This window comes from Melozone crissalis, unplaced genomic scaffold, assembly GCF_028551555.1.
Source record: "Melozone crissalis strain CALT ecotype California unplaced genomic scaffold, PUWL_Pcris_2 ptg000081l_1, whole genome shotgun sequence".
Classification (NCBI taxonomy): Eukaryota; Metazoa; Chordata; class Aves; order Passeriformes; family Passerellidae; genus Melozone; species Melozone crissalis.
In genome coordinates this window covers 16522124-16549210 of record NW_026535858.1, presented here as the reverse complement: position 1 = coordinate 16549210, position 27087 = coordinate 16522124, and the positions used below count along the sequence as shown (strand labels likewise).

Below are 27087 nucleotides of genomic sequence, written 5' to 3'. Positions count from 1 at the left end.
GGCCCAGTACCACCCAGAATTACTACAAGTAAACTGCTGCCAGAAAAACATTTATGGCAGGACCAAACTCCTAGCAGGAACAGGTAGCCAGCTCCCACACAGAGATCACTGGGGTTATAAACTCACCTCTTCTCTTCCTCTTTCAAGCCAAGACTCAGAGTTGCCTGTCATCAGTTTTCACATGATGTGTGTTCAGAATTTTTCTTCCCCTATTCAATTTTGCTGAAAGAGAGCATGACTAGAGTTGTTTTGATTGACCCATTAAATAAACATGAGAAGGACGGGGTGTGCTAACAGGGAATCATGTGTGTTTTCATGAAGGGAACTGACTTTTGGATTTATGGATGTTGTGACAGGCAAGCCTCTTTCAGACATACTAATGCTGGAACAGACTCTACGTTTTTTTCAGCTCCAAAGGGATTACTTTAACAAAATTTGCTCTTCCTCTGGATTTTTTCCTTAACAGCTTGGTTAGAAGAAAGGAGGAAACCAATCCTTGATCTGCATGAAGATCTCCTCTGTTTGGTCCCACAGTTTGGGAGTTACTAAACAAGGAAAGCTGCTATGAGCTGCAAGGTAGAGAGAGAATGAAACAAGTCCCTATAAGCTATTAATTTAGGCATGAAACAAAAAAAATTAAAAAATAGAAAACAGCTAGTTTTAAGGACATATTCAAGGTTTTTAATGGATCGGAGAAGGGGAGTGGGAGAAAAATGTTGCTTCATATCATGGCTGTAATGGTTGGTAAGTGTTTCCAGGCTGGAAAACAAATTTAAGCAACATTTTCACCCACTCTGGAGTTTTTAGACTGCTACTCCATTCAAACAGCAGCAAAAATTTTTCCCTACAATAAGCACATACTGGGTTTGTCTACCTCCCTATCTTCAACCCATCTGAGCCTTCACTAATGGAAGTCTTGTTACACCACAAGCCTCGATGGCAGTTCTCACGTACATGTACACAAGTGTGCAGCGCAACACGCACACATGTACACACATAAACTATCAAAATACTATTATAAAGCGAGTGCTCCTCCTCAACACCCCTCCTCTGCCCACCCCACCTCCCTCCCCTTCCCCAGGCCAGCATATTTCAAAGCAGACTGGAACTGAGCACTTCCAAGAGCCATCCAGCCCCAGGTTGCACTGCGAAGGTCTGGGTGCGTTGCCAAGTCCCTGGGCCGCCTCGAGGACTGGTCTCGAGTTCACAATACTGATTCCTTGGATTCAGGGTCTGCTGTGCTGCTTGTGTTGGAGACTGGGTTTTTGTGGGTTACCAAGGGTGACGTTTCTGCTTCAGACTTGCTGTTAGCAACCGCTTCTATGGTGACTTCCTTGAGCTCCTGCTCTCTCTCTTTCTTGTCTTTTTCATTCAGGTAGTTAAGGATGCCCGCTCCCAGGGCATCCCCTTCCACATTCACAACTGTGGTGGTTCGGTCCCTGGTGAAGATCAGAAACAAAAACCAAAGCAGCAAGGTTTTAGTTTTAAGAGTTATAACACAATAAGGGGAGCTGATTCACCCCTGCCAAACCACAAACATCAGTGGAACCAGACAAGGGAGATGTAGTTATTACAGGTCTTTTCCATACAAGTATCATCTCTATTTCAGAACTAAAAATGTGCACCAGAGCAGGTTTAAGGTCAGTCATACTTACTATCAGCTGCTTCTGGTCTCTCTGTGGGTTGCAGCAATGGTACTGCTCTTTCTTAGGCATCCTGCTTTTCACAGGTCACCTCCTTCCTCTTCCCTTTCCGCAGGCCAGCATTTTTCAAATGCATGTTCAGAGCAGGAACTTACTTCAGGCTTATCCAGTAAGTGACTCAGAACACCCAGCTCTCTTTTCTAACTATTGTGACTGGTATCTTAATTCAAGCACCTACTTAAGGGATCCTTCCAAAAGCAAGCAGAATGACTTGTGTTCTCTGCATTAGTTCCCCATAGCACCTGCCCTAATTTTTGGTCCTATAACACAAAACTCGTGTGCCAGGGTGTAATGGAAGAGATTTATGAGTCATAAAGATGAACAATGTTCTCATGTGGCTTTTGAGACTTGCTAGTCATTCTGCAGCCTAACTTTAACAGAGGCTCAACTTGTAATTGTGGTCCTCTCTGGTAATTAAACAGCTGGCATTAAAGCAAGACATGGGACTCCTTCCTCCATCTTTTCCCCTTTTGTTACAAGGCTGAGCTCCTTGACTAGAACACTGTTGACCACAGAGGGATGCTACCTATTTCAAAAGGAAGGCAACCAGGATAACATAGGCTGAAAGCAGCCCAGAGTGAAAGGATGGGCAAGTTTTTCACTCTTACCTCGAAGCACTTGCAAGTATAGCTGTGGAACACCCAGCCACTACTGTACTTCCTTAGGAAGACAGGATAAGAAGGGCTAGCCAGTGATTTGCCTGTATCTCCTGTCCTCTGGAGGTGGCTGATCCCCAAGAGGTTACAGTAAGAAAGAGTGGGATGACCCTAAGGAAGCTGTAGGAACAAGCTCCACAGATGTGTGCTGTGTGGGAAGGGAAGGTAATACAGCTGCCACATCCCCCAGTCTCTGAAATTCAAGGGTGTCCTCAGGCATCCTAATTTCCACATCTGCTGTGGGAATGCACCACCTACACAGAGAGGCTGGCGTTTCCAAAAAGCAATGCTGAGGCATTAGATGCAGTCCAAACCAGGAGCTGCCCAATAACTCACCAAATGGAAAACAAATTACCTAAGCAGGATCCAGATCACTTGACCCATAGTGACCTCTTACCTCCCTCCCCAAAGATGGAAAGGAAAGGTGGTGATACTGCCTGCTAAACTTGTGACACTCAGCAGTGTATTCCAGCCATGACAGTGCCCAGGGCAGTCCCAGGTGTCACAAACCCTCTGTGTCCCTGCCCTGCCAATGGACAGCACCCCTCTATGACACTTGTGCTGGTGCTTTGACCACTCTTGAAACTATTAAAAAAGTTTAAACAATAGCTGACAAGAGTTTCTGATGGAAACTGCTTCCCACACATGACTAAGGAAGTTTTCCACAAGTGATGTTCAGATTCATTTCCTTTGTCCTCCCCTGCCCTTCTTGCATCCAATTAATTTCCAGCAATATCAACACATTCTAAATGGACTTTTAACAACCATTCTAATGGGAACTGAAGCCAAGAAGAAATACATTTCTACAAAAAAAGCTGAAGAGAGATTTCAGCTTTAAATGGGAAGGCACCACCTTTTCCATTCTCCATCACAAGTCACCTGTCCCATAGGGTCTTATTTTCTACTGGGTTATGTTCTGTACTTTGACCACATTTCCAGCTAAGCATGCTACAAGGATGCTGTAGTGATGTGGATGTCACTCTCTCTTCCCATGTAACAAGTGACAGGATGAGAGGAAATGGCCTCAAATTGCACCAGAGGAGATTTAGATTTGATATTATGAAAATCTTTTCATGGGACGAATTGTAAATCATTTGAACAGACCGCCTATGGAAGTGGTGGAGTCCCCATGACACAGCTAAATGATGAGCACGGCGTGTGGTGCTACACTGACAAAATCTGAACGTTTTTTTCCAGCCTTAGCCATCATGTAATTCATGTTTCCATGCCTCCCAAGAGCAGGTAGGTGGGGCCTGCAGTACTCACACGATCCAGTCCACGGCCAGGATGAGGGACAGGTCGTTGGTGGGCAGCCCGATGGCCTCCAGGATGATGGCGATGGTGAGGACGCCTCCGGCAGGGACGCCGGCCGCTCCCACGCTGGACGCCGTGGCCGTCACGCTGCAAAGACACGTCCGTGCCTGGTTAGGGGGCTCCCAGCTCTCCTCTGCTGCACTCTGCCACCTGTTCCCCACCATGGGAACTGTAAACAAACGCTCCAGCATGGGACACGCCGAGCGTTCCCTTCCCAGGCAAACGCCTTCCTGCTCAGCAGGGATCCGCAGCAGTTACTGTGGCGATGGCTCTGGGGTCAGCACCAGGACTGCCTTCTCAGGATAAGAAACAACCAACACAGCTGTATCCTGCTGCCTCACTAACACTCCCAGCTCCAGTATGCTGAGGGACGTACAGCTCCTGACCCCAGGTGTACAAAGGCAAACTCTGCCATGCAGGGCACGGCACCTTCTCCGTGTCTCGTTTGCATCCCAACACAGACCCTAAACCAGGAGCTGGAAACCTGCACTGCCTGTGCTCAACACACCTTTTTGTGTGCACATGTCTGCAACTGAGCTCTCCTTGGGCTATCACTGCATCATCCTCAGACCTGTCTTACACCTGATTCACTGAGAGTACCTGAAAAGCTAAATTGGCTACCCACCCAAAAAAAAAAATCAGTGTCCCAGCCCTGCCTTCAATAGACAAACAACATACTGGGAAACATAATCAAAAAGAAAATAAAACCTGGCCAGGAAGGGTAAAAAATGGCAGGAACCAGCCCTAGGAGGCATGTGGTGGATGTAGCTGTGGCTGCTGGGCACAGTGAGGAGTTTACAGAACTGCTTGTAGCATCCTCATTTAAGGGATTTTGAGGAGAGAAATGAAGATAACGACACTTCATGGGATATGGGGCATTGGAGGATATTCCAGGCATAGAAGGAAGAGAGTCTTAGAGAAGGAGGTAGGACTGGGGGGGGGGGGGGTGGAGGGGATAATGGAGCAAAGCAGTTAGGAGGGGAACAACAAGAGATCTGATCAGGAAAGCCAGCAATGTGATGGTAGGAAGAACAGAGATAAGCAGGAACAGAGTCTTTAGTACAAAATTCATGCATAAGGAACCAAGGAGCTGGCAGGAGAATTTTCTAAGACATTCAGAGGGGGAGTCAGGGGCTGCTTTCTGGGCAGTGCAGAATGCCTCAATTACCCAGCCTAATGGTGACTGAAGGATGGAGGAGTGAGATGCTTAAGGAAGGAGAGGAATTTCATGTGAGAAAGAGCTTTAAACAGCTCAAAGACTGTTTCAGAATTCAATTACCCCTCCCAGGTTCCACCTTTCATTAAATCGAGACTCTGGCAAATCTTGTAAAGGTTTAAAGACTCCATCCTTTAATCACCCTATAATTATGTTGCATAGCAGTTTGTAAGCTTTAGGTCAGAGATGTGGAATGGTAACTGTTAGCTATCAATGGAGAGACCACAGCTTGAATGTGTCTGGGGGCCAGAAGAATGTGGCTGCAAGCAACTTACAGAATTGTGAAGATCTGCCCAGGGTTGAGGTCGACATTATTCAGCTGAGCAATGAACACAGCTGCCATGCACTGGAAAATAGCAGCTCCATCCATGTTTACAGTGGCCCCAATGGGAAGGATAAACCTGCTGATCCTCTTGTCAACCCCGTTGTTCTCCTCGATACACTTGATCATGGATGGGAGTGTGGCTGAGCTGGAAACAGAGCAGGAGAAATGAAACAGAGCACCAGGGTGCTCAGAATGCCCCATCACCGTCCCATGGCTTCCATGTTGCTGGCCTGCTGCACACAGGACTGCAGTCAAGGCAACAATGCCATTTTACAGTCCCTCTCTGGCATGATGGCAATGAGGGACCCTCCTGGTTGAGTTTTGAGCAGAGGTATTTAATAATCTGCTTTCATCCAGAAAGAGCTGATAAGGATTTTAATCTCCCAGAAGCAAGAACTCATGATTTTACACAGTATGCAGCATTACATGGCTGTAGAATGAACAAGTCTCAAACTACAAACATGCAGTAACAGATGCAAATATAGCAGGGGAGGTTGGAACTAGATCATCTTTGAAGTTCCTTCCAAGCCAAACCACTGTATGATTCTATGATAATATAAACACAACAGATGCAACAGCAATCTCTGTTAATGCTGTATTAGTACTTTCTCAAATGAACAGAAAAATAATTAAAAATAAAACACCACTCTTGGATTTACTCCTTGCATTATAAATTAGATGGTTTTATTCATAAACCCTCTCCTACTATGCAGAAGGAGAGAGTTTATAAATAGTATTTCAGCTCCATCAGCAGACATGTGACTGCTTTTGGGGATGACCTGGAATGATTTTATATAACATGTCATCTGATCAGGTGTTTCTACCTGAGAAAAGTGTAAGTGACACACTCAATCATTTGTTTATAACAAATAAAAGCTGATCAGGCCAGATCTTTGAAATAAATAATGTTAAATGCCTTTACACTAACAAGCAAGTCTGCTTTGCTCCTACAAAATTAGTCTAAATTTGTTCCAGGTCCTTCTGAACTTAAAAAGTAAACTTCTGAGGACAAAGTCACTCACTACAGATCCTCACTTCACTAAAATTGAAAGGACAGCCGGCAGGATCATTTAAAGGCAATTTTTTTCCCCCCAAGATATTTCCAAAGAAGCATCATGCTATGGCCTCCATATTTTGAGGAGTTATTTTCAACAGCTGATAATCAGCACGTGCTGTGTGGCAGGCAGCGAGCAGCTCTGTGCTCAGAAGACTCTGCAACCTCAGGAACAATAGTCACACCTAAAAGTAAAACTGGATACAGCCAGTTTAGGGTGACAAACATACCCAGGCTATAGTCTCAGAAGTGGCACAGAAACCCACCTGGAGCAAGTGGCAAAGGCAGTGGCAAGTGGTGTGATAAGTCCTAAGAGAAAACGATACGGATTTTGCCGCGTGGCTGCAAAATAAATAAGCGGCAGAATGATTCCTCCGTGGATGACGTGGCCCAGGATAGAGGCAAAGATGTATTTTCCCAGACTGGTCACCAGAAGCACAATATCTTCCATTTCCACAATCTTGCTCCCAACTAGGAACATAATGCCAATAGGTACATACCTGTGTAAATGAAATATTGGTTGTCATTAAGTAAAAACAACAAGCCTTGGAAAACATGACATTTTCTGTCCTGGAGATAATATTCCCCTAAACAATCTGCTGCCCCTACTGAAGGGTAGTTCTTTATTCACCACATGCTCAGGTTAGGCAAATTTGGAAGGCTTTTCTAAGACTCTTGTTTGGTGGATGGTAAGCAGTCAAATTTTAAATGGTCTCTTGCCCTCAGAGACAGGGCAAGGAGAGTACCAAAGGGAAGGTGAGTGGGAAGCAGAAATGCTGCCAGGAGCCTCCAGGACAAGACACCAATGAGGAGAGGAGGGAAGGGAGCAGCATCTCATCACTGGAGTACAGAGAGGGGTCAAAGAGTTGGGTTTCAGACATGCAGAAACTGCCAGCAGGAGTACAGAGTCAGGTCATTAAAATCACAGACACACTGGGTGCCAGCTCCGTGGAGGTTAAGAAAAAGCTGTGCACATACCAGAGAGCTCAGCTAAAGGCTGCTGATCTATGTGCCAAAGACAGCAATTAACTCTGCTATTTGCCTAAAAAGGACTAAGTTAAATGATCAGGCTCCCAGAGCTTCCCCCAAGCCACATCCATGCCTCCTATCTAGAAACATGCCACGTCAGCATTTGTTTGAAGTTTCCTTTGTAAAGAACACGTGGAGCTGCTCCAGGGGAAGGGCCACCTGCAGGCTACAGCCACACCTCCGGTCCCAGTAGCCCTGAAAAGACTGAACTGCCCTTGCACCAACAGCACAGCAGCTCTAAACACACTGTGTGAATCACTGCAGGCCCGGGGCCTGCTCCTTCCTAAGCTCTACCAGGGTGTGTGTGTCTGAGTACCCCTGCTGATGCTGTCCACACTTCATCCCTTTCTTCTAAGATTAAGAAATACTAAAAGACCACCCAGCTCTGTAAAATCCTGCCCCAGGAAAATGTGTGACTAAAAAAGATTTACCTGTGCATCTCAGGAATAAAGAATCCAATGCCCATGTTCAGAGAAGCTGATTTGTGGAATCAGGACAAACTTCAGAAGGTTTGGTTAAGCATGCAAAGGTCTGGAAAGGTGGGCAAGCCTTAAGGCTGCTCAAATCACTCAGTTTTTCCTGGCCTGCCTCTCCCTCAGTGCTTCTGCAGCTCCTCTGTTCCATGCAGAGAGCATTTCCCTATATCCCAGATCCATGTGAGCATCCTCTGTCCTCCCTTCACCAAATCTCATGGGGAGCCCCTGTAACATCCCCCACTGAGCCTCTGCAATTCTGCCTTTGAACTGTGTTTCTGAGGAGCCTGATTAGCCAGATCCAGCTGAGCCCTGGTCCTGCACAAGCTCTGAACACCGCATTCCTCCCGTTGAAGAGGGAGGCTGGAGAGGAAAGAACTGAAAGCTGAGACCCAAGTGCTGCTAAAACACAAGAGTGGCTGTTGAACAGGACCAGATATGAGCTCAAGCTGCCTTTGCTGCTGGTAGTGTGGTTTCACCATTCCAAGGCATCCCTTGGGAAGCACATGCAGCTTTATAGATTTTGAACAAATACCAGGACTACACAAGAGCCTTAAAGAGGGAAAGAGAACAAGTAAGGGTTTCACAGTTAAGGGTCAGCAGTGGTCCCTATAATCCACAAAATAAAGGATTACATACCAACTGATTGGCTTGAAGTGCTAGCACTGTAATAAGCTGAATGCATGAACTGCCTCTTATCAGTATTCAGTGTCCAAGGAATTACACTCAAGAGCAAAAAGCTTAAGCTGCTTGGAGACTGAATTTTTCAATCCCTTATGATACCAACTAACACAGAGATCTGCCTGTGTAAAATCAGTATTTTGTTAAAACCCTTCTACTTCTTAGGGAGAGGAAAACAGTAGGAATGAAAAATGCAGAATGAAGGAAGAAACCTGTTTAAATATACATTTAATATATACATTTAAAAATACATTTACTACATTATGAACATTTACAGCTTTTTCACCAGCTTTGGAAAGGGAGTGAGAAATGTTCCACTGTTAATTTCTTTGCTAGCTATCTTTATGAATATGAATATTTTAAGGTTTGTATGTGAGGTGTTAGTACTGCGGGTTTCAGAGGAGCAGCCTAACTCCACAGAGCTACCAGGGACACCCATGATACTGCTCTGAGGCCCAGGCTCATCCCACCTGATGGAAAACCCAGCCAGGAGGCTGCTCCTACCCCAGCTTAGGTGGCCTGAACCACTCTCTAGAGGTGCCTGCCTCCTCCAAAGCTGGTTTCTTGCCTAATGAGAAAGTTTAGTGTGCTCCAGCTCCTAACTAAGAGACGTTTTTGGCATCAAAAGCTTTGTGGGATTGATCAGAGCACTAGTCAGCCCATAAACTTTTCCAGACTCCAAGGAATCAAGTGAGATAATGTATTTGCTTATTAATAGGCAAGAGAAAAAAAATCAGCATTAGGAAATACTGAGCTTTCTTTCCACTAAATAATCAAAATGGAGTCCTGGAGAGGATTTATAGGCAACCCTTTGAAGTTCTCCAGCCTGATACCTTAAGCTATGAGTGATTGTCTCATTACAGGGCACAAGCATGGAGAAAAGGCCCCATGGTGTGACATCACAGCATTCGCTTTTGCTGTGATGAGGGATCTCACAGGAAAGAGCTGGACAGAGAGATGAAATGTGAGTTTGCTGATCTGAGCACAACACTGCAGTGCAGATGTTTCTGCAGCCACACACTCACCACATAATCCAGGTAACCAAGACCATTGTTGCCTCATTGAATGAGTTAAAGAAGCGAATCAGATCTTCCCCCTCCGGGCCAAGCTTTTTCAGTGCCACTCCTAAAACCAGAGCAAACAGAACTAGTCCCAGGATGTTCATCCCTCTGATATCAGTACCTACAGGGACCTGCAGAGACAAAAAAAGAAGGCTTGTTACATGTGAGAATAGGACAAAACCCAACAAAAGGGTCATCTCATTTTGTTGCTGTCTGATTGATCTGAAATCAACAAGCAGAGCCCATTTTGTCAGAGGGAATCAAGGAGATCTGGGTGCAGCTCAGGTACAAACCTGCCTAGTTATGAGCTGGCATGGATTCACTGAGAAGGAAAGGGCCTGCCCACATGCCTTCAATATAATAGTTGTGTTCTCAGTGACCTGAACAAGAAAACTCCCCAGTTTACTCAGGACTTTAGTGGAATGATGATACCAAGGTGAAAACCATGAGAAAACAACCAATGTTATGAAGCAGAAGGAGGGGAGAAAGGCAGAGAAAGGCAGCAAACTGTGGCAACCTACTCCTTCATTTGTCCATGTCAGCTGTGGGAGATAGGGAACAGAAGAGAGATACCTATTTCCCTTCTCAGAAATCTGTCACTGCCTGGAAAAGAGAATAAAAACAGGATCCACCTATTGACAAAAACTAGTCTGCCCACAGGTCTGCTCTGTGGTTAGTCCTTCACGGTTTGCTTCTCAAAGACAGCCAGAGCTCCCTTTGGCAATGCAGTATCATATGAACTGAATGAGTACTCTTGTGGCTACAGAAAAATATAATTGTTTTGACAAACTGGGTTTTTTTCTCTCTAACTTGGCAGTACAAACATGTCAAATCATTGTTTTATTTGGCAGAATTTCCATAACAGATGAAGTTTGTGTACAAGTTTTGGCCTTTTGGCTAGTTTAAGTGGACACTAGCTCAATACTAGGAAAGAAAATACATTCTGAGCTAAAAGTTTGAAAGTAGTATCAACTAAAAAACTCAGGATACTGATCTGCTAAATCTGATAAAACCAGCTTGCTTAAGATTGATGTTTTTTCTGGAAGTACACTGCTGAACTGGACTGTCTCTCAATGGCAGGTGGAAATAAAGTCCTGCAGGGAAAGGGATAAAATGTAAATTATACACAAAAGCAGGAAGATTAGACTGCTTTTAAGGGAAGTGTTTACAAACAGAGAAGGTGCTGGCTTTTTTTATTCTCTAGGTAAAAAAAAATAGTTATAGAATCTGCAATTTTTATGGTAGTTGCTTGTTCAGGGTTAAGCTGCACTATTTATTTGATTCCTGATTGAGAGAACTGAGAACATAGACAGATACTCAGCATGAGGTACAGTGTATCTCCAGAGATGTCTGAGGAAACATGCTGTCACACACACTAACACTTTTCTGTCTGGATAGTTTTAGCTATATTGTGTTTTTTCTGAATGAAAGCTCTAAACTCTTCTGCAGCTAGAAAAGTAAAGACAAAACAAATTACCCCCTCCTATGAACTAAACAAACCATCTGTGCATGTGGGATGTTATAAAATAACATATATCATTCTATATTGGGTTTGTTTGAGACAGGGGTAATATGAAAAGTTCAGCTGGAACTGAATTTTACCATAATGGGCCCAAACCATTCCACAAAAAAAATCCTAAAAACAGTGAATATTCTCTTGTTTTGGTTCCCATTCTGGAAAAAAAAAATGGTATGAAACTTTGCCATGAAACAGAAATTCAGTGTTTCAATGCTGTAAGAGCCCAGCACTCCAACCTGGATGCTGCTGGGAGAGAAACTCTGTACTCTCCACAACAACAGTACATGGACCTTGGGGAGGTCTCTGTCCACCTTGACCCCAGCACTGTGGCAACTCCTGCTGCTGTTCTCCAAGTGCTCACACTCACCAGCACTGCAAGCCTAGATTCTGTGATCTGGGGACCCCCGGCCTCTTGGTGACCAGAAGATGACTGTGTGTGCCACTGCCAAAAGCTTGTGAGCTGTCTCCCCCTATTTGCTGCCATCCTGTCCCCACTTTCAGGCCTTGCTTCCCCTTGTCTCTCACTGATTTCTTTACAACACACAACACTCACCATCACCTCCCAACACTGCAGATGTAGGCAGGAGATGCACCACTTCCCTACAGTAGTAACTTATTGCAAGAAATTTCTCCCTGCAAATCCAGGGCATGATCCTCAGCATTCAGGGAATTCTACCTCGTTGCGACACCACACGGAACGAGTCCAGCAGAAAATCTTCAGCGGAAGATCCTCACAATCCCAGCCTCTAAAACTGGCAGATGCTGAACAGCCTTTTTGTACTCTCACACAAGAGTGCATCACCCCAAAGGGGCAGCCAAACCAAGCAGCATTGTGGACACCAAACAAAAACAGCTTTAATGAGAACTTTGTTCCTGGACAAACTACGGGACACGTTATTGTTTGCCTGAAATTATGCATTCTCTTAGGAAGATTCATGGAGCTCTTCTGGTCCTTGAATCTCTCTGAAGATCCCATTGTTTTTTAGCTCTTGAAACAAAATGCTTATCAAGGAAACAACTGCTGACATTGAACAGTCCCAGTAGTAGGTGGCTGAAAAGAAAATGCAGCCATGTGATGTGAGGAAGAAGAGCAACCACTGGTTTGTGTATTTTTACTCCTGTCCAAAGAGGAACTGAGCCCCCCCAGGTTCCCTGTGCTGCAGATGGTAAAGTGAGATAGTCCGTGCCCCAGGAAGTCTTGCTGCCAATGAGACAGAGAGGATGTAGCCATAAAAGCTGGGTAAACATGAGGTGAGCATGTGAAACAACAAAAAAGGACATGGCTGAGCAAACAAGTACATGTCCCACTGTTCACTTAATCAGTGAGAGAAGACAGAGCCTAGTAACCAGTGGGGGGGGGAATATAATCAATGGAAATTTTTGCTCCACACTATTCATATGGAAAGTTGAAGGAAAATATTTCTCCTCTACACTCAAATATTCTGCTGATGAAAGAAAAAAGTAGATAGGAATATGATCTTATTCCTCTGGAACCAAACTTCTGTCACTATGATATCCAAAAATCATACTCTTCTTTCCAAACATAAGCCTAATCTATCCAAAAATACTATGGCCAGAGCAGTACTAAAACTGAGCTGACAAAACTGAGATGATGCTCTCCTTTTATTTGGTCTGTTCTTCCCTAGAGACAGTAGGGCGTCTTCTGGAATTAAAGAAGCTCAGTCTGGTTTTGCTCCAACAACTTAAAAAAGGTTTTGGAAAAATAATAGCAGAAATAACCTTTACATCATCACAACTGTTGGCAAAAACAGACAGCAGTGGCATATTCAGAATATTTTTTCTGATGTTACATCAAACAGGAGACCAATAGGCAGAAAAAAGAGAGAGGAAAAATGAAACAAATAATGTTGCCTTTTAAAGAGCCAAAAGATGCATTCTTATCTCTTAAGGAAAAGTGATGGTGTTGAACAAGCATTAAAAAAGTACTTGACAGCAGCACCATTTTCAATGGATTTGGTTAGTCTTAATCCATGCTTGGTTGCTACGGAGCCCATATCAAACCTAACAGCGAAGATAAATAAAAGGCTTACTCCCATTTCACTTACCCTTGCTTAAATGTCAAATAACTCAGCACTCTGCAACAAACACACAAATCCAAGTGCACCTTCCTACAGCCTCTCATACAGAGCTGCAGGGGCGTGCCCTGCCCGAGGGCACACAGACACAAAGCGCTCCTTTGGGATTCCCGGTGACCGCTGCTGCATCCGTGTCACACATCCGTGTCACACGGGGTGACCGCGGAGCCGGGCTAACGCCACCAGGCAGGGGGAGCTGTCTCCTCCCGAGCGGAGCTGCTCACCCTGGGATGCCAGGCTCTGGGGCAAGGCACAGCTTTGAGTGCTAATGCCATCCAGCAGGCACGGGCAGGGGGAGCTGCCTGCTCCCGAGCGGAGCTGCTCACCCTGGGATGCCAGGCTCTGGGGCAAGGCACAGCTTTGAGTGCTAATGCCATCCAGCAGGCACGGGCAGGGGGAGCTGCCTGCTCCCGAGCGGAGCTGCTCACCCTGGGATGCCAGGCTCTGGGGCAAGGCACAGCTTTGTCCCTGCTTGGTTCATGTGTCACCCCAGTCACCTGTCACCCTGTGTCTCCGGGGCTGGTGAAAGTTCAGGTCAGGGCTGGAAGCAGAGTTCACAAACGCTGTTCTGCATCACCTGCTCACACACCACGCATGGGGAGGAGAAGGTAATGAAGCCAATGCTTCCTGTGCTCAGGGATAGGCTCCAGAGTCCCTCTGGGTGAGCATAAACTGCTCTTTCCTTGATGGTTTTACAAACTGGTGGGCAAACCCCAGCTGAGCCCTTCCATGACAAATGCAAACATTACAAGTCTCTTGCCCTAGGGGAATTCAAATCATATTAAAAACGTATTTACCCAACATCTGATACTGAGCTCAGACAGCCAGAATGAGCCCGAGGAAGAGAAAATCACCTTGAAAGTAATTTCTCAGACCAGTCTCCCAAAAATCCCATGGCAGCACATGAGACACTTTATTTGGAGCAAGGTGACACCTTCCAGGCTGGGTCTCTGGGTCTGTTTCACAGCATGCTGCTTGTAAGACAACAGTAACTATTGCTGAGCCTGCAACATGTTGGCTCTGGCCAATAATAAACATGTCTGATAGCCCTGTCTGCAGGAGAAATGACACTTAGTGGGATACAGAGCATCTCTGGAAGTCCCACCATCTACATATGGAAGGTGCCACTCTACTTTGCCTACACCTACACACCAATTCCCTTTTTGACACCATTGCAACAGTAGCCTATTTGTAATCTTCTGTCTGTAATTTTTACTCCTTCAGACCACTTGTTACTGCTTCAAACAAAATTTCAGCAACGAGAAAAAATTCTCAACCCAACAAATTAACAAATTAAGAGCCTTTGGTAGAGGGATAAAACCTCAATCTCTCCAAACTCTTAATGAAGAGTAAGGTTTAAGGGACATACTCAGCCAGCCTGATTGCTATTTAGTTCCAAGTCTACAGAAAGTTATCTGGAAACATCAGGTAGACTCACTAAAATTTAGATCAAGGGAGACCAGGTCTAAGAAGGCATGGCCTAGAAAAATAAAGTGTCAAGGGTCACATCAGTGGAGCTCAGCTCTCCTCTCAAGCACAGCTTTCTGTTGTGGTTGTGGGTACTCATTCAGCTTGTGTGCGTCTTAGTTCCAGGCAAATAAAAGCACTTGTTTCTTTCTCAAGACTGCTGGAAAGGATTAAAGGCTGTGAAGTAGTCAAATATTACTGACAACAATTTGTTTAAAAACCTAAGAAATGACCTTACCTTTTCCCATGTGATATTTCCAGAGGTTGTGTTCCTGAGCAGCAGCTGATAGTCTGTCGCATACTGCAGGTAAGAAACAAAACACAACCAAACAAAAATGGTGAGGCAGGCATTAAAATTGTCAGCAAAATACCTAAAAACTAGGGCAACAATTACTTTGATAAACACACTAGACACCTCACAAAAGCAGGGCACTTCTTTGGGCTTGTTTTCTTTCAATATGAAAGGAGAGAAGGAAAAGCCTCTGTCCTTGTCAATTCCCTGTGACAACAGCAGCACAGAGGAAAAGAGGACTGCTTTATTTCATCCCTGAACACACACAGCCCTGACACTAGAGGCATCACAACACATCCTTTTCATGGTGTTATTTTTGTACTGCTTCTGGTTTCACTCATGGAATATTGACTCGTACTGTATTACATATTCATGCAAAATGGAATGTGATTTTAAGAGTTTGCCCCTGGTTTTGATACAAAAGCAAACCCACCATGAAGGCAAAAGCCATTACTTTGCTCCTATCATAAAGAATCATTCTGCCCTATGACAATATTCTCAACACTCTCTATCCTGACATATAAAATTAGCATTGACAACTAAAATCAAAATCAGCTCCTATCCATCAGTTTAAACCACACTGTGTTCTGGTGCCAGTTATCATCCCACCACACTGTCTCTGTTGGAAGGGAAACCTGGCTGAGTAATTAATCCAGCAAGAGACACAATGGAAACTACTGAATAAAACCATCAGGCAACAGGTAATGCTTACACACATGGGAGCCTAAAGGTCTTCAGCCCTGTCTGTTCTGAGCCCAGCTCTAAACTACATAGCCAAAGGATTCCCAGCAAGCTCCTGCAACATGGTCAGCAGCCTGGCACAGGATTGCCACTGCTGCCTAGCATGGCACCCAAAGTTTAAAGAATATCTTTGGTGAAGATAGAAAAGATGGGCTTTGAATATGCTTTTGTTTGAGGAATATTGTTCAAATAATTTGCCATGGAAGTTGTATGTCTGACTATATCATGTGCTTTTAAAAACCCTACCTTCTGTAAGTAAATTAACTTTGGTATTTTCTACACCATCTTTCTAGTCCTCTTCCAATAAAAGAGCCTATGCACCGTAGCTCATGTCCAAAGTCCTCACAGATCTTACCGTTTCGAAAGCTGCAGCAACAAGATTTGCAGGGAACAGGTTTCTGTAAAAGACAAACAAGAAAATGAAATATGTCATGAAGAACTTCTAAATTAATGCACCAATATGTATAACTCTTAGACAGAATGGCTTTTGTTTCAAAGGCAAGCACATTGGCACTGGTGAAGTGTGTAGCACAGAAGATTCTCCAGCAGTATGGAGCTTGCTTGGCTCACATGAGAGAGGTGACAGGTGCTTGCTGCCACACCTCACCTTGTGGGCAGGGCCACAGAGGCAATCACACACAATGCTGGCTTTACACACCCATTGCCCAGTGGCTACAGAAACTGGTTCAGCCACACCACCTGCAGCACCAGCTTATGGCCTCCAGTGTCAGGCAGGATTTTAGCATTGCTCATGTGATTACTCTTCACTCACAGCATCAACATGAAGGACAATCCAATCAGCAAAATCCACTTATGAGAATGGCTTAACCCTTCAACACAGCAAGGCCAGCTTCCCTGATCACCAAGGCAGAGCACAACAGCATCACAGGCCAGATTTCTCTGCAAGGACTTAGACAACACAGGTGGAAAGTACAGGCAACTCCTATGGAACATCTGAATCCAGTAGTGCCTTCACACAGAAATGCCAATCTGGCATCAGGTTAGTGCAGAGAGGACAGCATGCAAAGTGATATACACTCTTCCTGACCATCCAGTATGTATCTGCATACAGGAAATCAAAATCATGAACTGGGCCGAGTAGGACATTCTTCCAAGCTTCTTGTGGTATCTTATAGTTGGTTTTAATGCTCTAATTCCTTTCTCACCTTAGGGAGAAGAGCATGTGTTCCCCTAGCCAAATGACAGCTCTTGGTTTTCTGTGTCAGAAAGGAAAACAGGAATAAAAGCTGATCTCTGGGGTCATGGCAGGACCACAGCTGGCAAGGGCAGGAACATGATGGGTATCAATTGAAAGTACTTCCAGCAGAAGGCATCACAGAGGCACTTATGGTGCCTTATGGTAAGGCAACACAAGACCTTACCCAGTGCCAGTTAATTGTGGTAAAAAACATTTGGACAGCTGCTCCCCATCCTTTGCTCTTTGTGCTGCTCTGAGGAAGCTGCAGCTCCCTCCAGGCTGTGCCCTGCTAACTTCCCCCCATTTTTGCCCCAGTTACCCAGGCAAACATTAAACCAGGCTGTGGTCATTCCACGAATGGCACGGAACGCGCAAATCCAAACCAGAGCAAGAAAAGGAGCAGCAGAGTCAAATCTTTGAAAGCAAGAGGGAGATTAAAATGTGGCCCAGATAAGGACTTTGGCCTTTGCATGGCTCTGTTCTCCTGCCACACAGGGAGTTTTCCCACAGCCTTGACAGCAACTGTAAAGGACATGGAACTTTGTCAAGCACCTGTCTGCTGTGAAATACCTCAGCCTCTCTCTCTCTGATGCACCACAAGTGTATTAGGAGGATTGCTGCAAGAATAATTTGTCTTCTGGAGTCTACATTCCACCAAGCATGAAGGGAAGAGCAACTTTTTCTCCTCATAAGCTGACCATGCAGCTGTCTGAAAGCAGGAGAGCGAGCTCTCTCTCACTCAGCAAAGAAGCTCAAGAATTGGCCAAATAAGATCAATGGAACAGCTAACATGCATCAGTTCTTGCACAGCTGGAACTCTCTGGTGGATAAAAACCTTCAGTAAAGTAAAAGCAAACTTGCTTTTATCAGGAGTAAAATATCACATATACAAATGGGCTCATGCTGTTGGGAAAAGAAAGATATTTCTTTTCAGCTTTTCATAGCAGGATGATTATTTTTCTTCAAAAAAGAACTGACTGGACTTTGAAGAAGCAAAGAGATGAAAAAAGACTGAAAACCAACCAGAAATCAATTCTTCTTTTTTTTCTTTAAATCAGCTTTTCCATCCTGATGAAAACAAAACCAAAGGAAGCAATACTAAAGCCTAAACAACATGGTTCTCCAATGTTTAAATGTGGCCAGGAAACCAAACCCTCCATAATTTGCACAGTATGTCAGGCATGGGCCTCAGTAACTAAACATTAACTTATCTCCAAGCATATACTTAAAGCACACAGTGAAGTGATGCCAGCAACCCTGTTACAGCAAGGCAAGGGGCAGGTTCTTACTTCAAGTGTGAACAGTGCTAAAAAATAACCTAGAGTAGAGACTTTGCTTTATTCCTCCAGCACCAGTTGCAGGACTTGACAATTTGCCAAGTAAAAAATTTTGATCTTAAGCAACTCATAAGGAGTTTTATGTTCTGTTCAATCCAACTTCTAAGTACACCTGACTGCAAAATACCAAAACCACATAAAATAAAAACAGCTCTTCTGTTTCAAATCCCAAAGCTTAAGAACAAAATGTGTCGGCTCATAAAAAGCAATCTACAAATAAATGGCTTATCTTGGAGGCACGAGGTCTGCACAGACTACACTTATTGCTCACCTAAGATCAGCCAGCTTGTGAACTAAATTAAACTTTAATTACAGGTGGGTCAGATCACAAGTTCTTACCTTTGGATGGATTTGTGCAAGAACACCACTGCAGTGCCTGAAAAACGGGGCAAGATGCTGCGTGCTTTGGGGAGAGATAAAAGCTGGCTGGTGACCTGCCTGGGCCCATCGTGGACTTACTTGTGCCTGCAGGGTTTGCTCCTCACGCCTGGTAAGGTGAAGCTCACCATCACAGAAACCCAGACACAGCTCTGTCCCTGTGAGCAGAGGAGCTGCATGGGGAGGTGTGGACATCCCTCCTGCGAGGGTGAACCAACAAACAGGGAAGCTGATGAACTGGGTAATTGGGCATGCAAATGAAATTTGGGTGTCTGCCAGTTGTTTTTTCTGTGAGGACCAAAGGTTTAGAAGGTTTTTGTGCTCTGAAAGCCTGTAGCAAATGTGAACATGGCGTTTAGGGAAATCAGCCTGGCTGTATGGCGGGGTTGTTGACTGTTTCTCACGGCCCCATCCCCGTGCCCTGTGCCAGAGAACACGGTCGCCTTTCTGAAGCAGATGGGGATTATCACAAGAACACGGTGCTGGCCAGACCTGGGTCTGGGTGATAAGGAGCCCAGCACAGCAGTGTGGGATCAGACAGCCTTGGCCCCAGATGCAGGGAGACAAAACTTGCTGCACGTGGCAGGAACCAGACAGGCCAATAACACACCACCATGGCAGGGGGACAGACGTGCTGCTGTACCCCACATTCTCCCCTGCTGCCAGCACCTCACTCCACACACACACAGACCCCAAATCCTTTGTGCCATAAAAGTGAGGCACAGAGAGGCTTCACTCCCCTCACCAAGCACCAGGCAGGAAAGCCTCTCTCCGCCTGCTCCAAGTTGTGCAGACAGCCCCAAAAAAGCCATATCAGAAATCCATCTGACAGCTGCCAAGAGGGACAGCTGTGTCCTGGGGGTGAAGCAACAGCTGGGCTGAGCCAAGAAACCTCTATGTAACTGCACAACACAGGGTGAGAAAGCATTCTTCTCAGATCCTCTTAAAACAGGAACAAGAAAGTAGCAGCACCAAGGGCAGATGTTAAGTGTGTATTTCCTGCTTGAATACTGTGCTCATCACACCATCTCCCTGTGCACAGCTGGATAAATACACCTTTCTTCCCGTGAAAAGCTGCTCCTACCAGTCAGAAATGGACCATTACTCCCCAAAAAGATCCCACTGAATTTCTGCTGTAATAGAAATCTTTAGTTTAGCTGCAACATCCACTCTTGGGAATCCCAGACAACTAAGGGAAACTAGAGCTGGCAAATGGAGAAAAAGGGGGCTGTAACTCTCCTCCCTCTCCATTTTGATATTATGGTCAAATTGCTCTCTTCCTTACAGGCCTGTATCTTTGCCCCAGTGGGATGAGGATTACACAGGAACTCCTCCATTGTATGTGTAAGGGATTATTATTAACAACTGTTTCTAAATGATTCGTTTGCTAGAGCTCTGCAAACAACTTTGCTCTGGCAGCAAAAGCATGAAGGGAAATCCAGGCAAATGGAATGAAACCCTAAAATACTATGCATTCCTCTCACATTGCTTCTTACAAAAAGGTTCCACTTCTGAGGCCAAAAACCTTGGTGTTGAAAAACATACTTTTTTGAGGAAGTCTACAAAAAAATATTCTGTGTTGGTTATCTCCAGTTTTTCAGGGTTTTTTTCAATGGTACAAGTCCACTTGCAGCAACTTTATTGCCATTTGTGGCAAAATGCCAGAGCCCAGTTCGAATTCCTCCAGAACCTCTGGTTATTTTCTGTCCCAAGATTCTCCTTCAACATCACACAGCAATTTTCTTCATCTGCTTTTTGATATGTGGATGCACAACACATGCCCTGTACATACTCATATTTGTGAGTGTGTGCATTTGTTTTAACACAGAAACTTGAAAATGTGTTTACTTATAGCAGATATTTGACACATTTTTTGTCTTAATGGTCCAGTCTGTATTTTTGATGCTTGCAAAATAAAACATAACTGGGGGGAGTTAGTTGTAAAAGGCAACAAATGAAGGAGCAGAAATGTTCAGAGGCTTACTAAAAAAGCCCTGCCAGAGAGTGCAGGCACATGAATGAAAACAGAGTTCTTCCTACAGAACTCATTTCAGACTCAGAAAGTGACACAAGCAAGGTGGGACAGTTATCTTCACTTTAAGAACCAGCCATCAGCTTCAAACCCAGAGGTCAGCAGGTCTCCTGGGGTAACTGCAGCCACTGCCTGGACACTTTTTATTCTATTTATGAATTCACAGGTGGTATCTCCCCCTCCCCTCTGACAGTCACATTTTACTGTCTTTCCACACTGGGATTTCAGAGATGGCTTTCATGGCTGCTGGTTTTGGTTGACTCACTGGGAAGAGCAAGGCTACAAGGAACAAGTGCTACTGGAGCAGCTGGTGCCCAGGAGAGGGTCACTGCCACTCTGGCCACCTGCTCTGCAGCCCAGCCAGCAAAACACAACTGATGCTTCTCCCTGTGCTCGTGTCTGCCTTCCCTACGGCTCTGAAGACTCTTGGAGCAAAGGAGGAGCTGCTGTGGGTGCTCCCTTAGGCAGCTTGGCTGGTAACACCTGGCACACAGACAGAAAAGGCACTGAGAAGCAATAAAATTTAAACAGCTTTTGCTTGGCAAACTGGGAAACCCTGACCTTACTGCTTGGGGCAGACATGTGGACCTCTGTGCACTCTCCCTATTAAAAAAAAGGGATTACCTCCTTCCCTTCCCAGAGTCTTACAGCTAGGGTTGGATTAAAAACAGAATTTCCTTCTCCAAAGCAAATTTCACAGTTGCAAAACATGTTTTCATCCCAAAATTGGGCAAAGAAAGCCTGTTTCAGATCCTTTTCTTCACTAAAAAAAATTTGTAAAATACTCTGTTGAAATGTTCCTTTTTTGATGAGTGAGATTCTCTACTTAAGTCCTTTGTATAAAATGACAGCAAAACATTGACCTCACTGAAATGAAATGCCACAATCACCCACTATGGAAATTTTGACAGGATCAATAGGTTCCTGTGAAACTGTTCAATTTTGTTGAATCAGCAAATAGAAATCAGAGCTAGAACAAAACTCTGACCTTATTGAAACATTCAGCCGTGACAATTGTCCATCAAAAGCGTTAACAGATCAATAGATTCTTGCAAAACACTTGATCCTGCTGTTCCAGCTGCTTTCCAGCAAGCTGCAGGTGGGCTGTGCGAGCAGGTGGATGGAGTCCCATCCTTGGGCCTCCCTCTCCCTGGTTACAGGCAGGGCACAAGCACAGCCAAGCTGGCTCTCCCCAGTGTCACCTTCTCAGGTGGGGGCTGAGCCCCAGAGCCCACCACACCCAGCCAGCCCCCTCCTCCAGCTGCCAACCACTTCACAAGCAAGCTCACAAGCTCTCTTTATTCTCTATTGCTTTATCTTCTCCACCAAATACAAGAGTAAGAGAAAACCCCAGGAATCCCAAAATTTCCTTCACTCTCCTAATCTTCTACTGACAGACTTAAGGAATTCTAAGATCCTGCCCTGAGTCCAGGGAACAGCCCACTTTCTGGGTGCCTTTTTTAAAGCCATCAGCCTTGTGGAAGCAGCTCTTGGAATTAACTCTTACTGGATCCCCTCCCACGATCACTGCCCTTGGCCATGCTCGTCTTTAGGAAGCTCCAAGGATCTGCCCACATGACAGACCTGAGAGGAGCCATCAGCATTTCTGCTTCAGGGCTCAAAAGCACCTTATGGCAGCTCTGCTGTCCCCTCCCCATGGCTGGGGCAGAGGACAGTGTGCCTAAGCCCTGACTGGACATGCTTAAGGCTCACTTGCCAGAAGGGAAACCAGGAGGGTGCTCCAGCACCTCCAGCCAGACAAATCAGACCTGGAGGTTATGGTCAATGGACAAACCCAAACAGAGATAGCCTTTGGGTTCACCAGAGAGTCATCTTTCATTTGATACCAAAGCCCAAGATAAATCTTTTTTCCAGAGGTCACTTGTCCATGCCTAGATCCATGTCTGTGGGGAAGCTTTAGACTTTGAAAAGGAAAACCAAGAACTAAGCTGGCTTCCAGACATCACTGCACAATGAAAAGCAACACTGTGAATCATTACCTAAAAGACTTCCCAAAGGCAGAAGTGATTGCAGAACCAAATAGTGACACACAGCTGAGATTTCCTCTTTGCTGTTTCTTCCTTGGGTCATGTTTTACACTGGTTTTCAGTGCTGATAGGGGACTCAGTTTACCCACCTGCAACTCATTTTTACCTCTCCTCTGAAAGCAAGCAGCAGCAAAGCCTTGAAGGACACAGTCTTGTGCCACACTGAAAACAAAGGTTTCTTGCATGAAACAGAAAGTTTCATGGCCAAATGAGATGAAAGGAGAAGCAAAGAGGAGGATGCTGTAAGACCCACCTACACAAAAAGCAATCATTTCAACCCTCCAGGCCCTATAGAATCATGGCTTTGTTATCTCAAAATGAGTTTACTAAGTTTTATCACAGCAGGGACCAACTTCAGGGCTCAAACCAGAACACCCAGGTTTTCAAGAACAGTTAAAAGAATAACATTACACAGCAGAGAGATCTTATTTCCTGAAAATCACATACTCTCTCCATCCCTCAGTCTGTCAGGGATTTGTGCTCAGACTGAAAGCTTTAGTGATGGCTGTGTCCAAACACAACTTTTCTGGACTGGATTTCACTGGCACTGCTGTAACAACTTGACAGCCCAACAGTGTGACTGCAACAGCCCTTCTCTGGGGTTCCAAGAAAAAGCTGTATTCACAGCCCCCCATACATGCATTACTGAGGGAAAGTTCCTGTCCTCTCACCTCCAAGAAGGGAACTCCTCTGTGACCCACCATGCTTTCCCCAAGCCTCATCATTACGAGCTCTGCTTTGGAATTGGGGACTCAATCCCATCACCATCATAACCCCTTTGAAGATGAACTCTACACCTGCATTTACAGACCAGACCAAGAAACAGCTGTCTCCTCTGAACTTTAGATATTACCCACAGCCTGAAGCTCACTGGAACATCCCTGGCCTGTTCCTCATCTCCATCCTGCTCCATGCTGCCAGGTGACACAGGGATGTAACACCAGGATGTGCTGGGCAGCCACCACCACAGGCACCTTCCCAACTCTCCCAGGTGTGCCTACTCCTTTTTTTTTTTTGGCAATTTTCCTTCACCTCCCTCCCCTCCATTCAACAACAAATCACCACCACAGCCAGACCACCTACTCCCGTTCCTGCTATTCCTTCTTAACATGCTGTCAGGAACTGCTGGTCCTTAAGAAAGGTCCTTAATTGTTGGTTCTTAAGAGAGGGAGAGGTGAGCTGAGGACACTGAGTACATGGCTGCCAAAGGAACAAACCAGACTTACTTTCTATCCAAAGGGAACATACTTGTCTCAGGGGGAGAAAAGGACATTAACCTGAATTTGTAAATACAGTTCTGGGTTTGGGGTCTATTTCTTTTTTTTTAAAAATCTTTTTATCTTTATTGAGACATCCACTTATCCAGAGAGAGCAAAAACATATCTCAGCTGAAAAACTGGACTCATAAAAGCAAAGCAAACAATCAAAATGATTTTAAAAAAAAAACCCCATTCAGTTTTGTCATTACCGGGATATCGACTAAGCTCAACTTTCCAGCACTTCACTGTAACACACACAGGTCACCTCCCTTATTCTTGTGTTTGTACCTGGGTGCAATGCACAAGGAAATGCAGCTGGAAGCCCAATACTCAAAGCACCATCTGGATGCCTGCCTTGTTTGTCTGTGTGCTCCTACCCCAGAAAGATCTCAACAAGACATGGGCTTTGAGAAAAACAAAAAAGGTGAAGTTTGCAACTTTGCAAGGAGGAGTAACGATACACTAAAACACTATCATCTGATTAGAAGTGGAAGCCTTGCTTCCAGATAGATTTGGGCAATGCAAGTCTTGTCTTTGAAAGATGCAGAAGGGAAGCTCACAAACCTATACTTATACTGGACTATGTTTAGGGTATGTCCTCCATGGAATTACAGGACTCTGTTTCCACGTGCACATCTAAGAGGCAGGCAGGCATGTGGGTGAGGAGACTGGTAAAGTGTTGGAGAATTAAAGAAAAAAGTGTGTGTGAGGGATGAGAGGAGCTGCCCAGCCCTGCCCTGCCTGCAGGAGACAGGCACCAACAGGCAGCAGGGCAGGGAAGGTGCCAGGGAAAGCCTGCCCTGCAGCCGGCACCCAGGAGCCGCTCTCCCTCCAGGCAGAACCAAAAACGGGCCTAGGCACCCAGAACTCCGAGCAAGCCTCGACTCATCCCTGCAGCCACCCAGGTAAAATTACAAACAAAGCGGGGAGAAGCAGAGCACCAAGCCTACACCTGACCGGGCTGCGGGTACTTGGGCAGAGAGCCGTGTTTCTGGAGAAACGAGGATTAGGATGAGGAGGATGGTAAAATGAAGGAGATAAAGAAGGAGGTTCAGGAGAAGGAGAAAAATGAGGGGAAGGTGCAGAAAGAAGGGTGAGAAGATGCAGGAGGACAAGAAGATGAAGGAGGCTGAGAAGGGGGAGGAGGGCTCCCCGGCTGCAGCGTGCAACACTGCTGGGTCTGTCATCATCCTCGGGCGGCGGGAGGGCGGGGGAAGGAGGGGAGCGGGGCGGCCTCACCTGATGAGGTCCAGGAAGGAGTCCACCGTCTCCTTGCTCTTGGGGAGCGCGCCCGGCAGCCCCAGCTGGGTGTTGAGCGCGGAGGCACCGGCGCCGGGGCGAATGATGAAGCCGAGGGCGACGGCGAGGCCGGAGGCGAGCAGCGTGGTGCCCAGGAAATAGGCGACCGCGATGCCTCCGAGGCGGCCGAGCGAGCGGGTGTCCAGGCTGGCGGCGCCCGACACCAGGCTGCAGATCACGAGCGGCAGGATCACCATGCGCAGCATCCGCAGCAGCAGCTCCCCGGGGAAGGCCAGGTAGGAGACCTGTGCCGGGCTCAGCTCCGCGCTGCGCACGGCGGCCCCCAGCGCCACGCCGGCCACCACCCCCGACACCGTCAGCAGCACCAGCGCGTTGCGCCGCAGGAACCCGCGGCAGCCTCGCAGCCGGGCCCCGCCGCCCCGCCGCTCCTCGGCCGCCGGGCCCTCGGCATGGCCGTTCCGGCCGTGGCCCGCCTTGCCCTCACCCGCCGCCGCCGCCTCCTCCATGCTACGCCGAAGAGCGGCTCCGCGTGTGCCGCTAGCGTGCGGCGCTACAGGGACGGACTGAGCGGCGGGCCCGCCCCGCCCAGGCCCGGGGGCGGCACCGCCCCGCCCGGGGGAGGGAGCGGCAGCCCCCGGCCCGCCCCGTGCCTGCCCAGCCCGGGCTGGCTTGGCGCCATCGCTGCCTCTGGGCCCGCGCTGGTCCCGCGCGCCCGCCGTGAGGCGCCTCCGCGGCCTGAACGCCCCTCCGTGTCCCCGCGGTGGCCCAGAGATCACACATGTCTCCCCATGGCTTACACATATCCCCATCACCTTCCCGCCCGCCTTTGTGTCCCTGTGGGTCACACTTGTCCCTCCATTGTCCCCCCTCAGTATCCCTATTGTTAGTACACACCGCTGTAGTGTCCCCATAATTCACCCGTGTCCCCTCCATCGCGTCCCCTCAGTGTCCCAGGGCTCACAAGTGTCCCCTCTGTTCGTGTCCATGACCCCGCGGATCACACGGGTCCCCTCACAGTCCCCCCTCAGTATCATCAGAGTTCTTAACACCCCCCTGCAGTGTCCCCATAGTTCACAGATGCCTCCTCAATGTCCCTACAGCTCACACATGTCCCCCTCCATGTTCTCGTGGTTCAATCACGTCCCCTCAGTGTGCCCGTGGCTCACACATGTCCCCCTCTGCATCCCCATGGTTTGCATACATCCCCATCAGTGCTCCCACAGCCCACCTGTCCATTCAGAGACCCCCTCAAGTTCTTCACAACTCGCACACTGTCCCCATCAGCGGGGTTCACCTGTGTCCTCAGTGTCCCCCTCTCCTCTGCAGGAGCCTTTCACAGAGGCAGGAGCCACTCTCTGCACCAGGACAGGTTGTGTCTGTGTCCCCTGTCTACATGGTCGAAGCCATTCAGCAGGTCCATGGGTTCATCCAGGGACTCTGAGCACCCTTCCTTGAGGAACCCATGTCTCACCTCACAAGCTGGTTGTCTGAGGAGCAGACAATGTCAGTGATGATACACAGAGCTGAAAAAGGGCACTTGGGGCTTTCAAACCCACAAGAGCCTCGTGGGTGCACCAGTGTCATGTTTGCTCACAAGGGCACTTCCAGGAGCTCCAGCTGGTGTTTGGACTCTGTCAGGGGCTCCATTTCAGCTCATTCCCTTGACATCAGCAAAGCACAGCCTAGCAGAAAACATGCTGTGAAAACAGCCAGCCACACATCTGCTTTTCGAGTAGACTGCACTAATTAAGGTGACTGACAGGGTGTGATGCAACAATAATCCCGATTTAATAAGACTTTTCTGTTTTCCAGCCTCATGGATAGGCCTGAAAATCGCTATATCATGGCTGGAACTCCTGGGAATTGTTTGTGTGTAAATAGGTAACAACACCACTGACAAGCAGCTGCGTCCACCACCATACACTTTAGACCTTGATGAAAATTCTTG

General features: G+C 46.6%; 1 protein-coding gene across 1 annotated transcript; it reads right to left on the bottom strand.

Moving 5' to 3' along the window:
- Positions 1 to 700: 700 nt before the first annotated feature.
- SLC1A4 (solute carrier family 1 member 4) lies at positions 701 to 25645 on the bottom strand. Its single transcript, XM_054290582.1, has 8 exons — positions 25119 to 25645; positions 15983 to 16025; positions 14833 to 14895; positions 9477 to 9643; positions 6535 to 6768; positions 5165 to 5359; positions 3626 to 3760; positions 701 to 1439 (listed from the first exon to the last, which is right to left on the bottom strand). The coding sequence occupies exons 1-8, from the start codon at positions 25643 to 25645 to the stop codon at positions 1205 to 1207; spliced, it is 1599 nt and encodes a 532-aa protein (XP_054146557.1). The 3' UTR covers positions 701 to 1204.
- Between the last annotated feature and the right edge of the window lie 1442 nt (positions 25646 to 27087).

Bases quoted from the DNA above. Each gene is read 5' to 3' on its own strand.
- SLC1A4 (XM_054290582.1), bottom strand. From the start codon at position 25,645: ATGGAGGAGGCGGCGGCGGCGGGTGAGGGCAAGGCGGGCCACGGCCGG. The intron at 3,761-5,164 runs GTAAGTTGCTTG...GTGTCTTTGCAG, and splicing joins GGGCAGATCTTCACAATTCT to CGTGACGGCCACGGCGTCCA. The intron at 1,440-3,625 runs GTGAGTACTGCA...GATCTTCACCAG, and splicing joins CTGGCCGTGGACTGGATCGT to GGACCGAACCACCACAGTTG.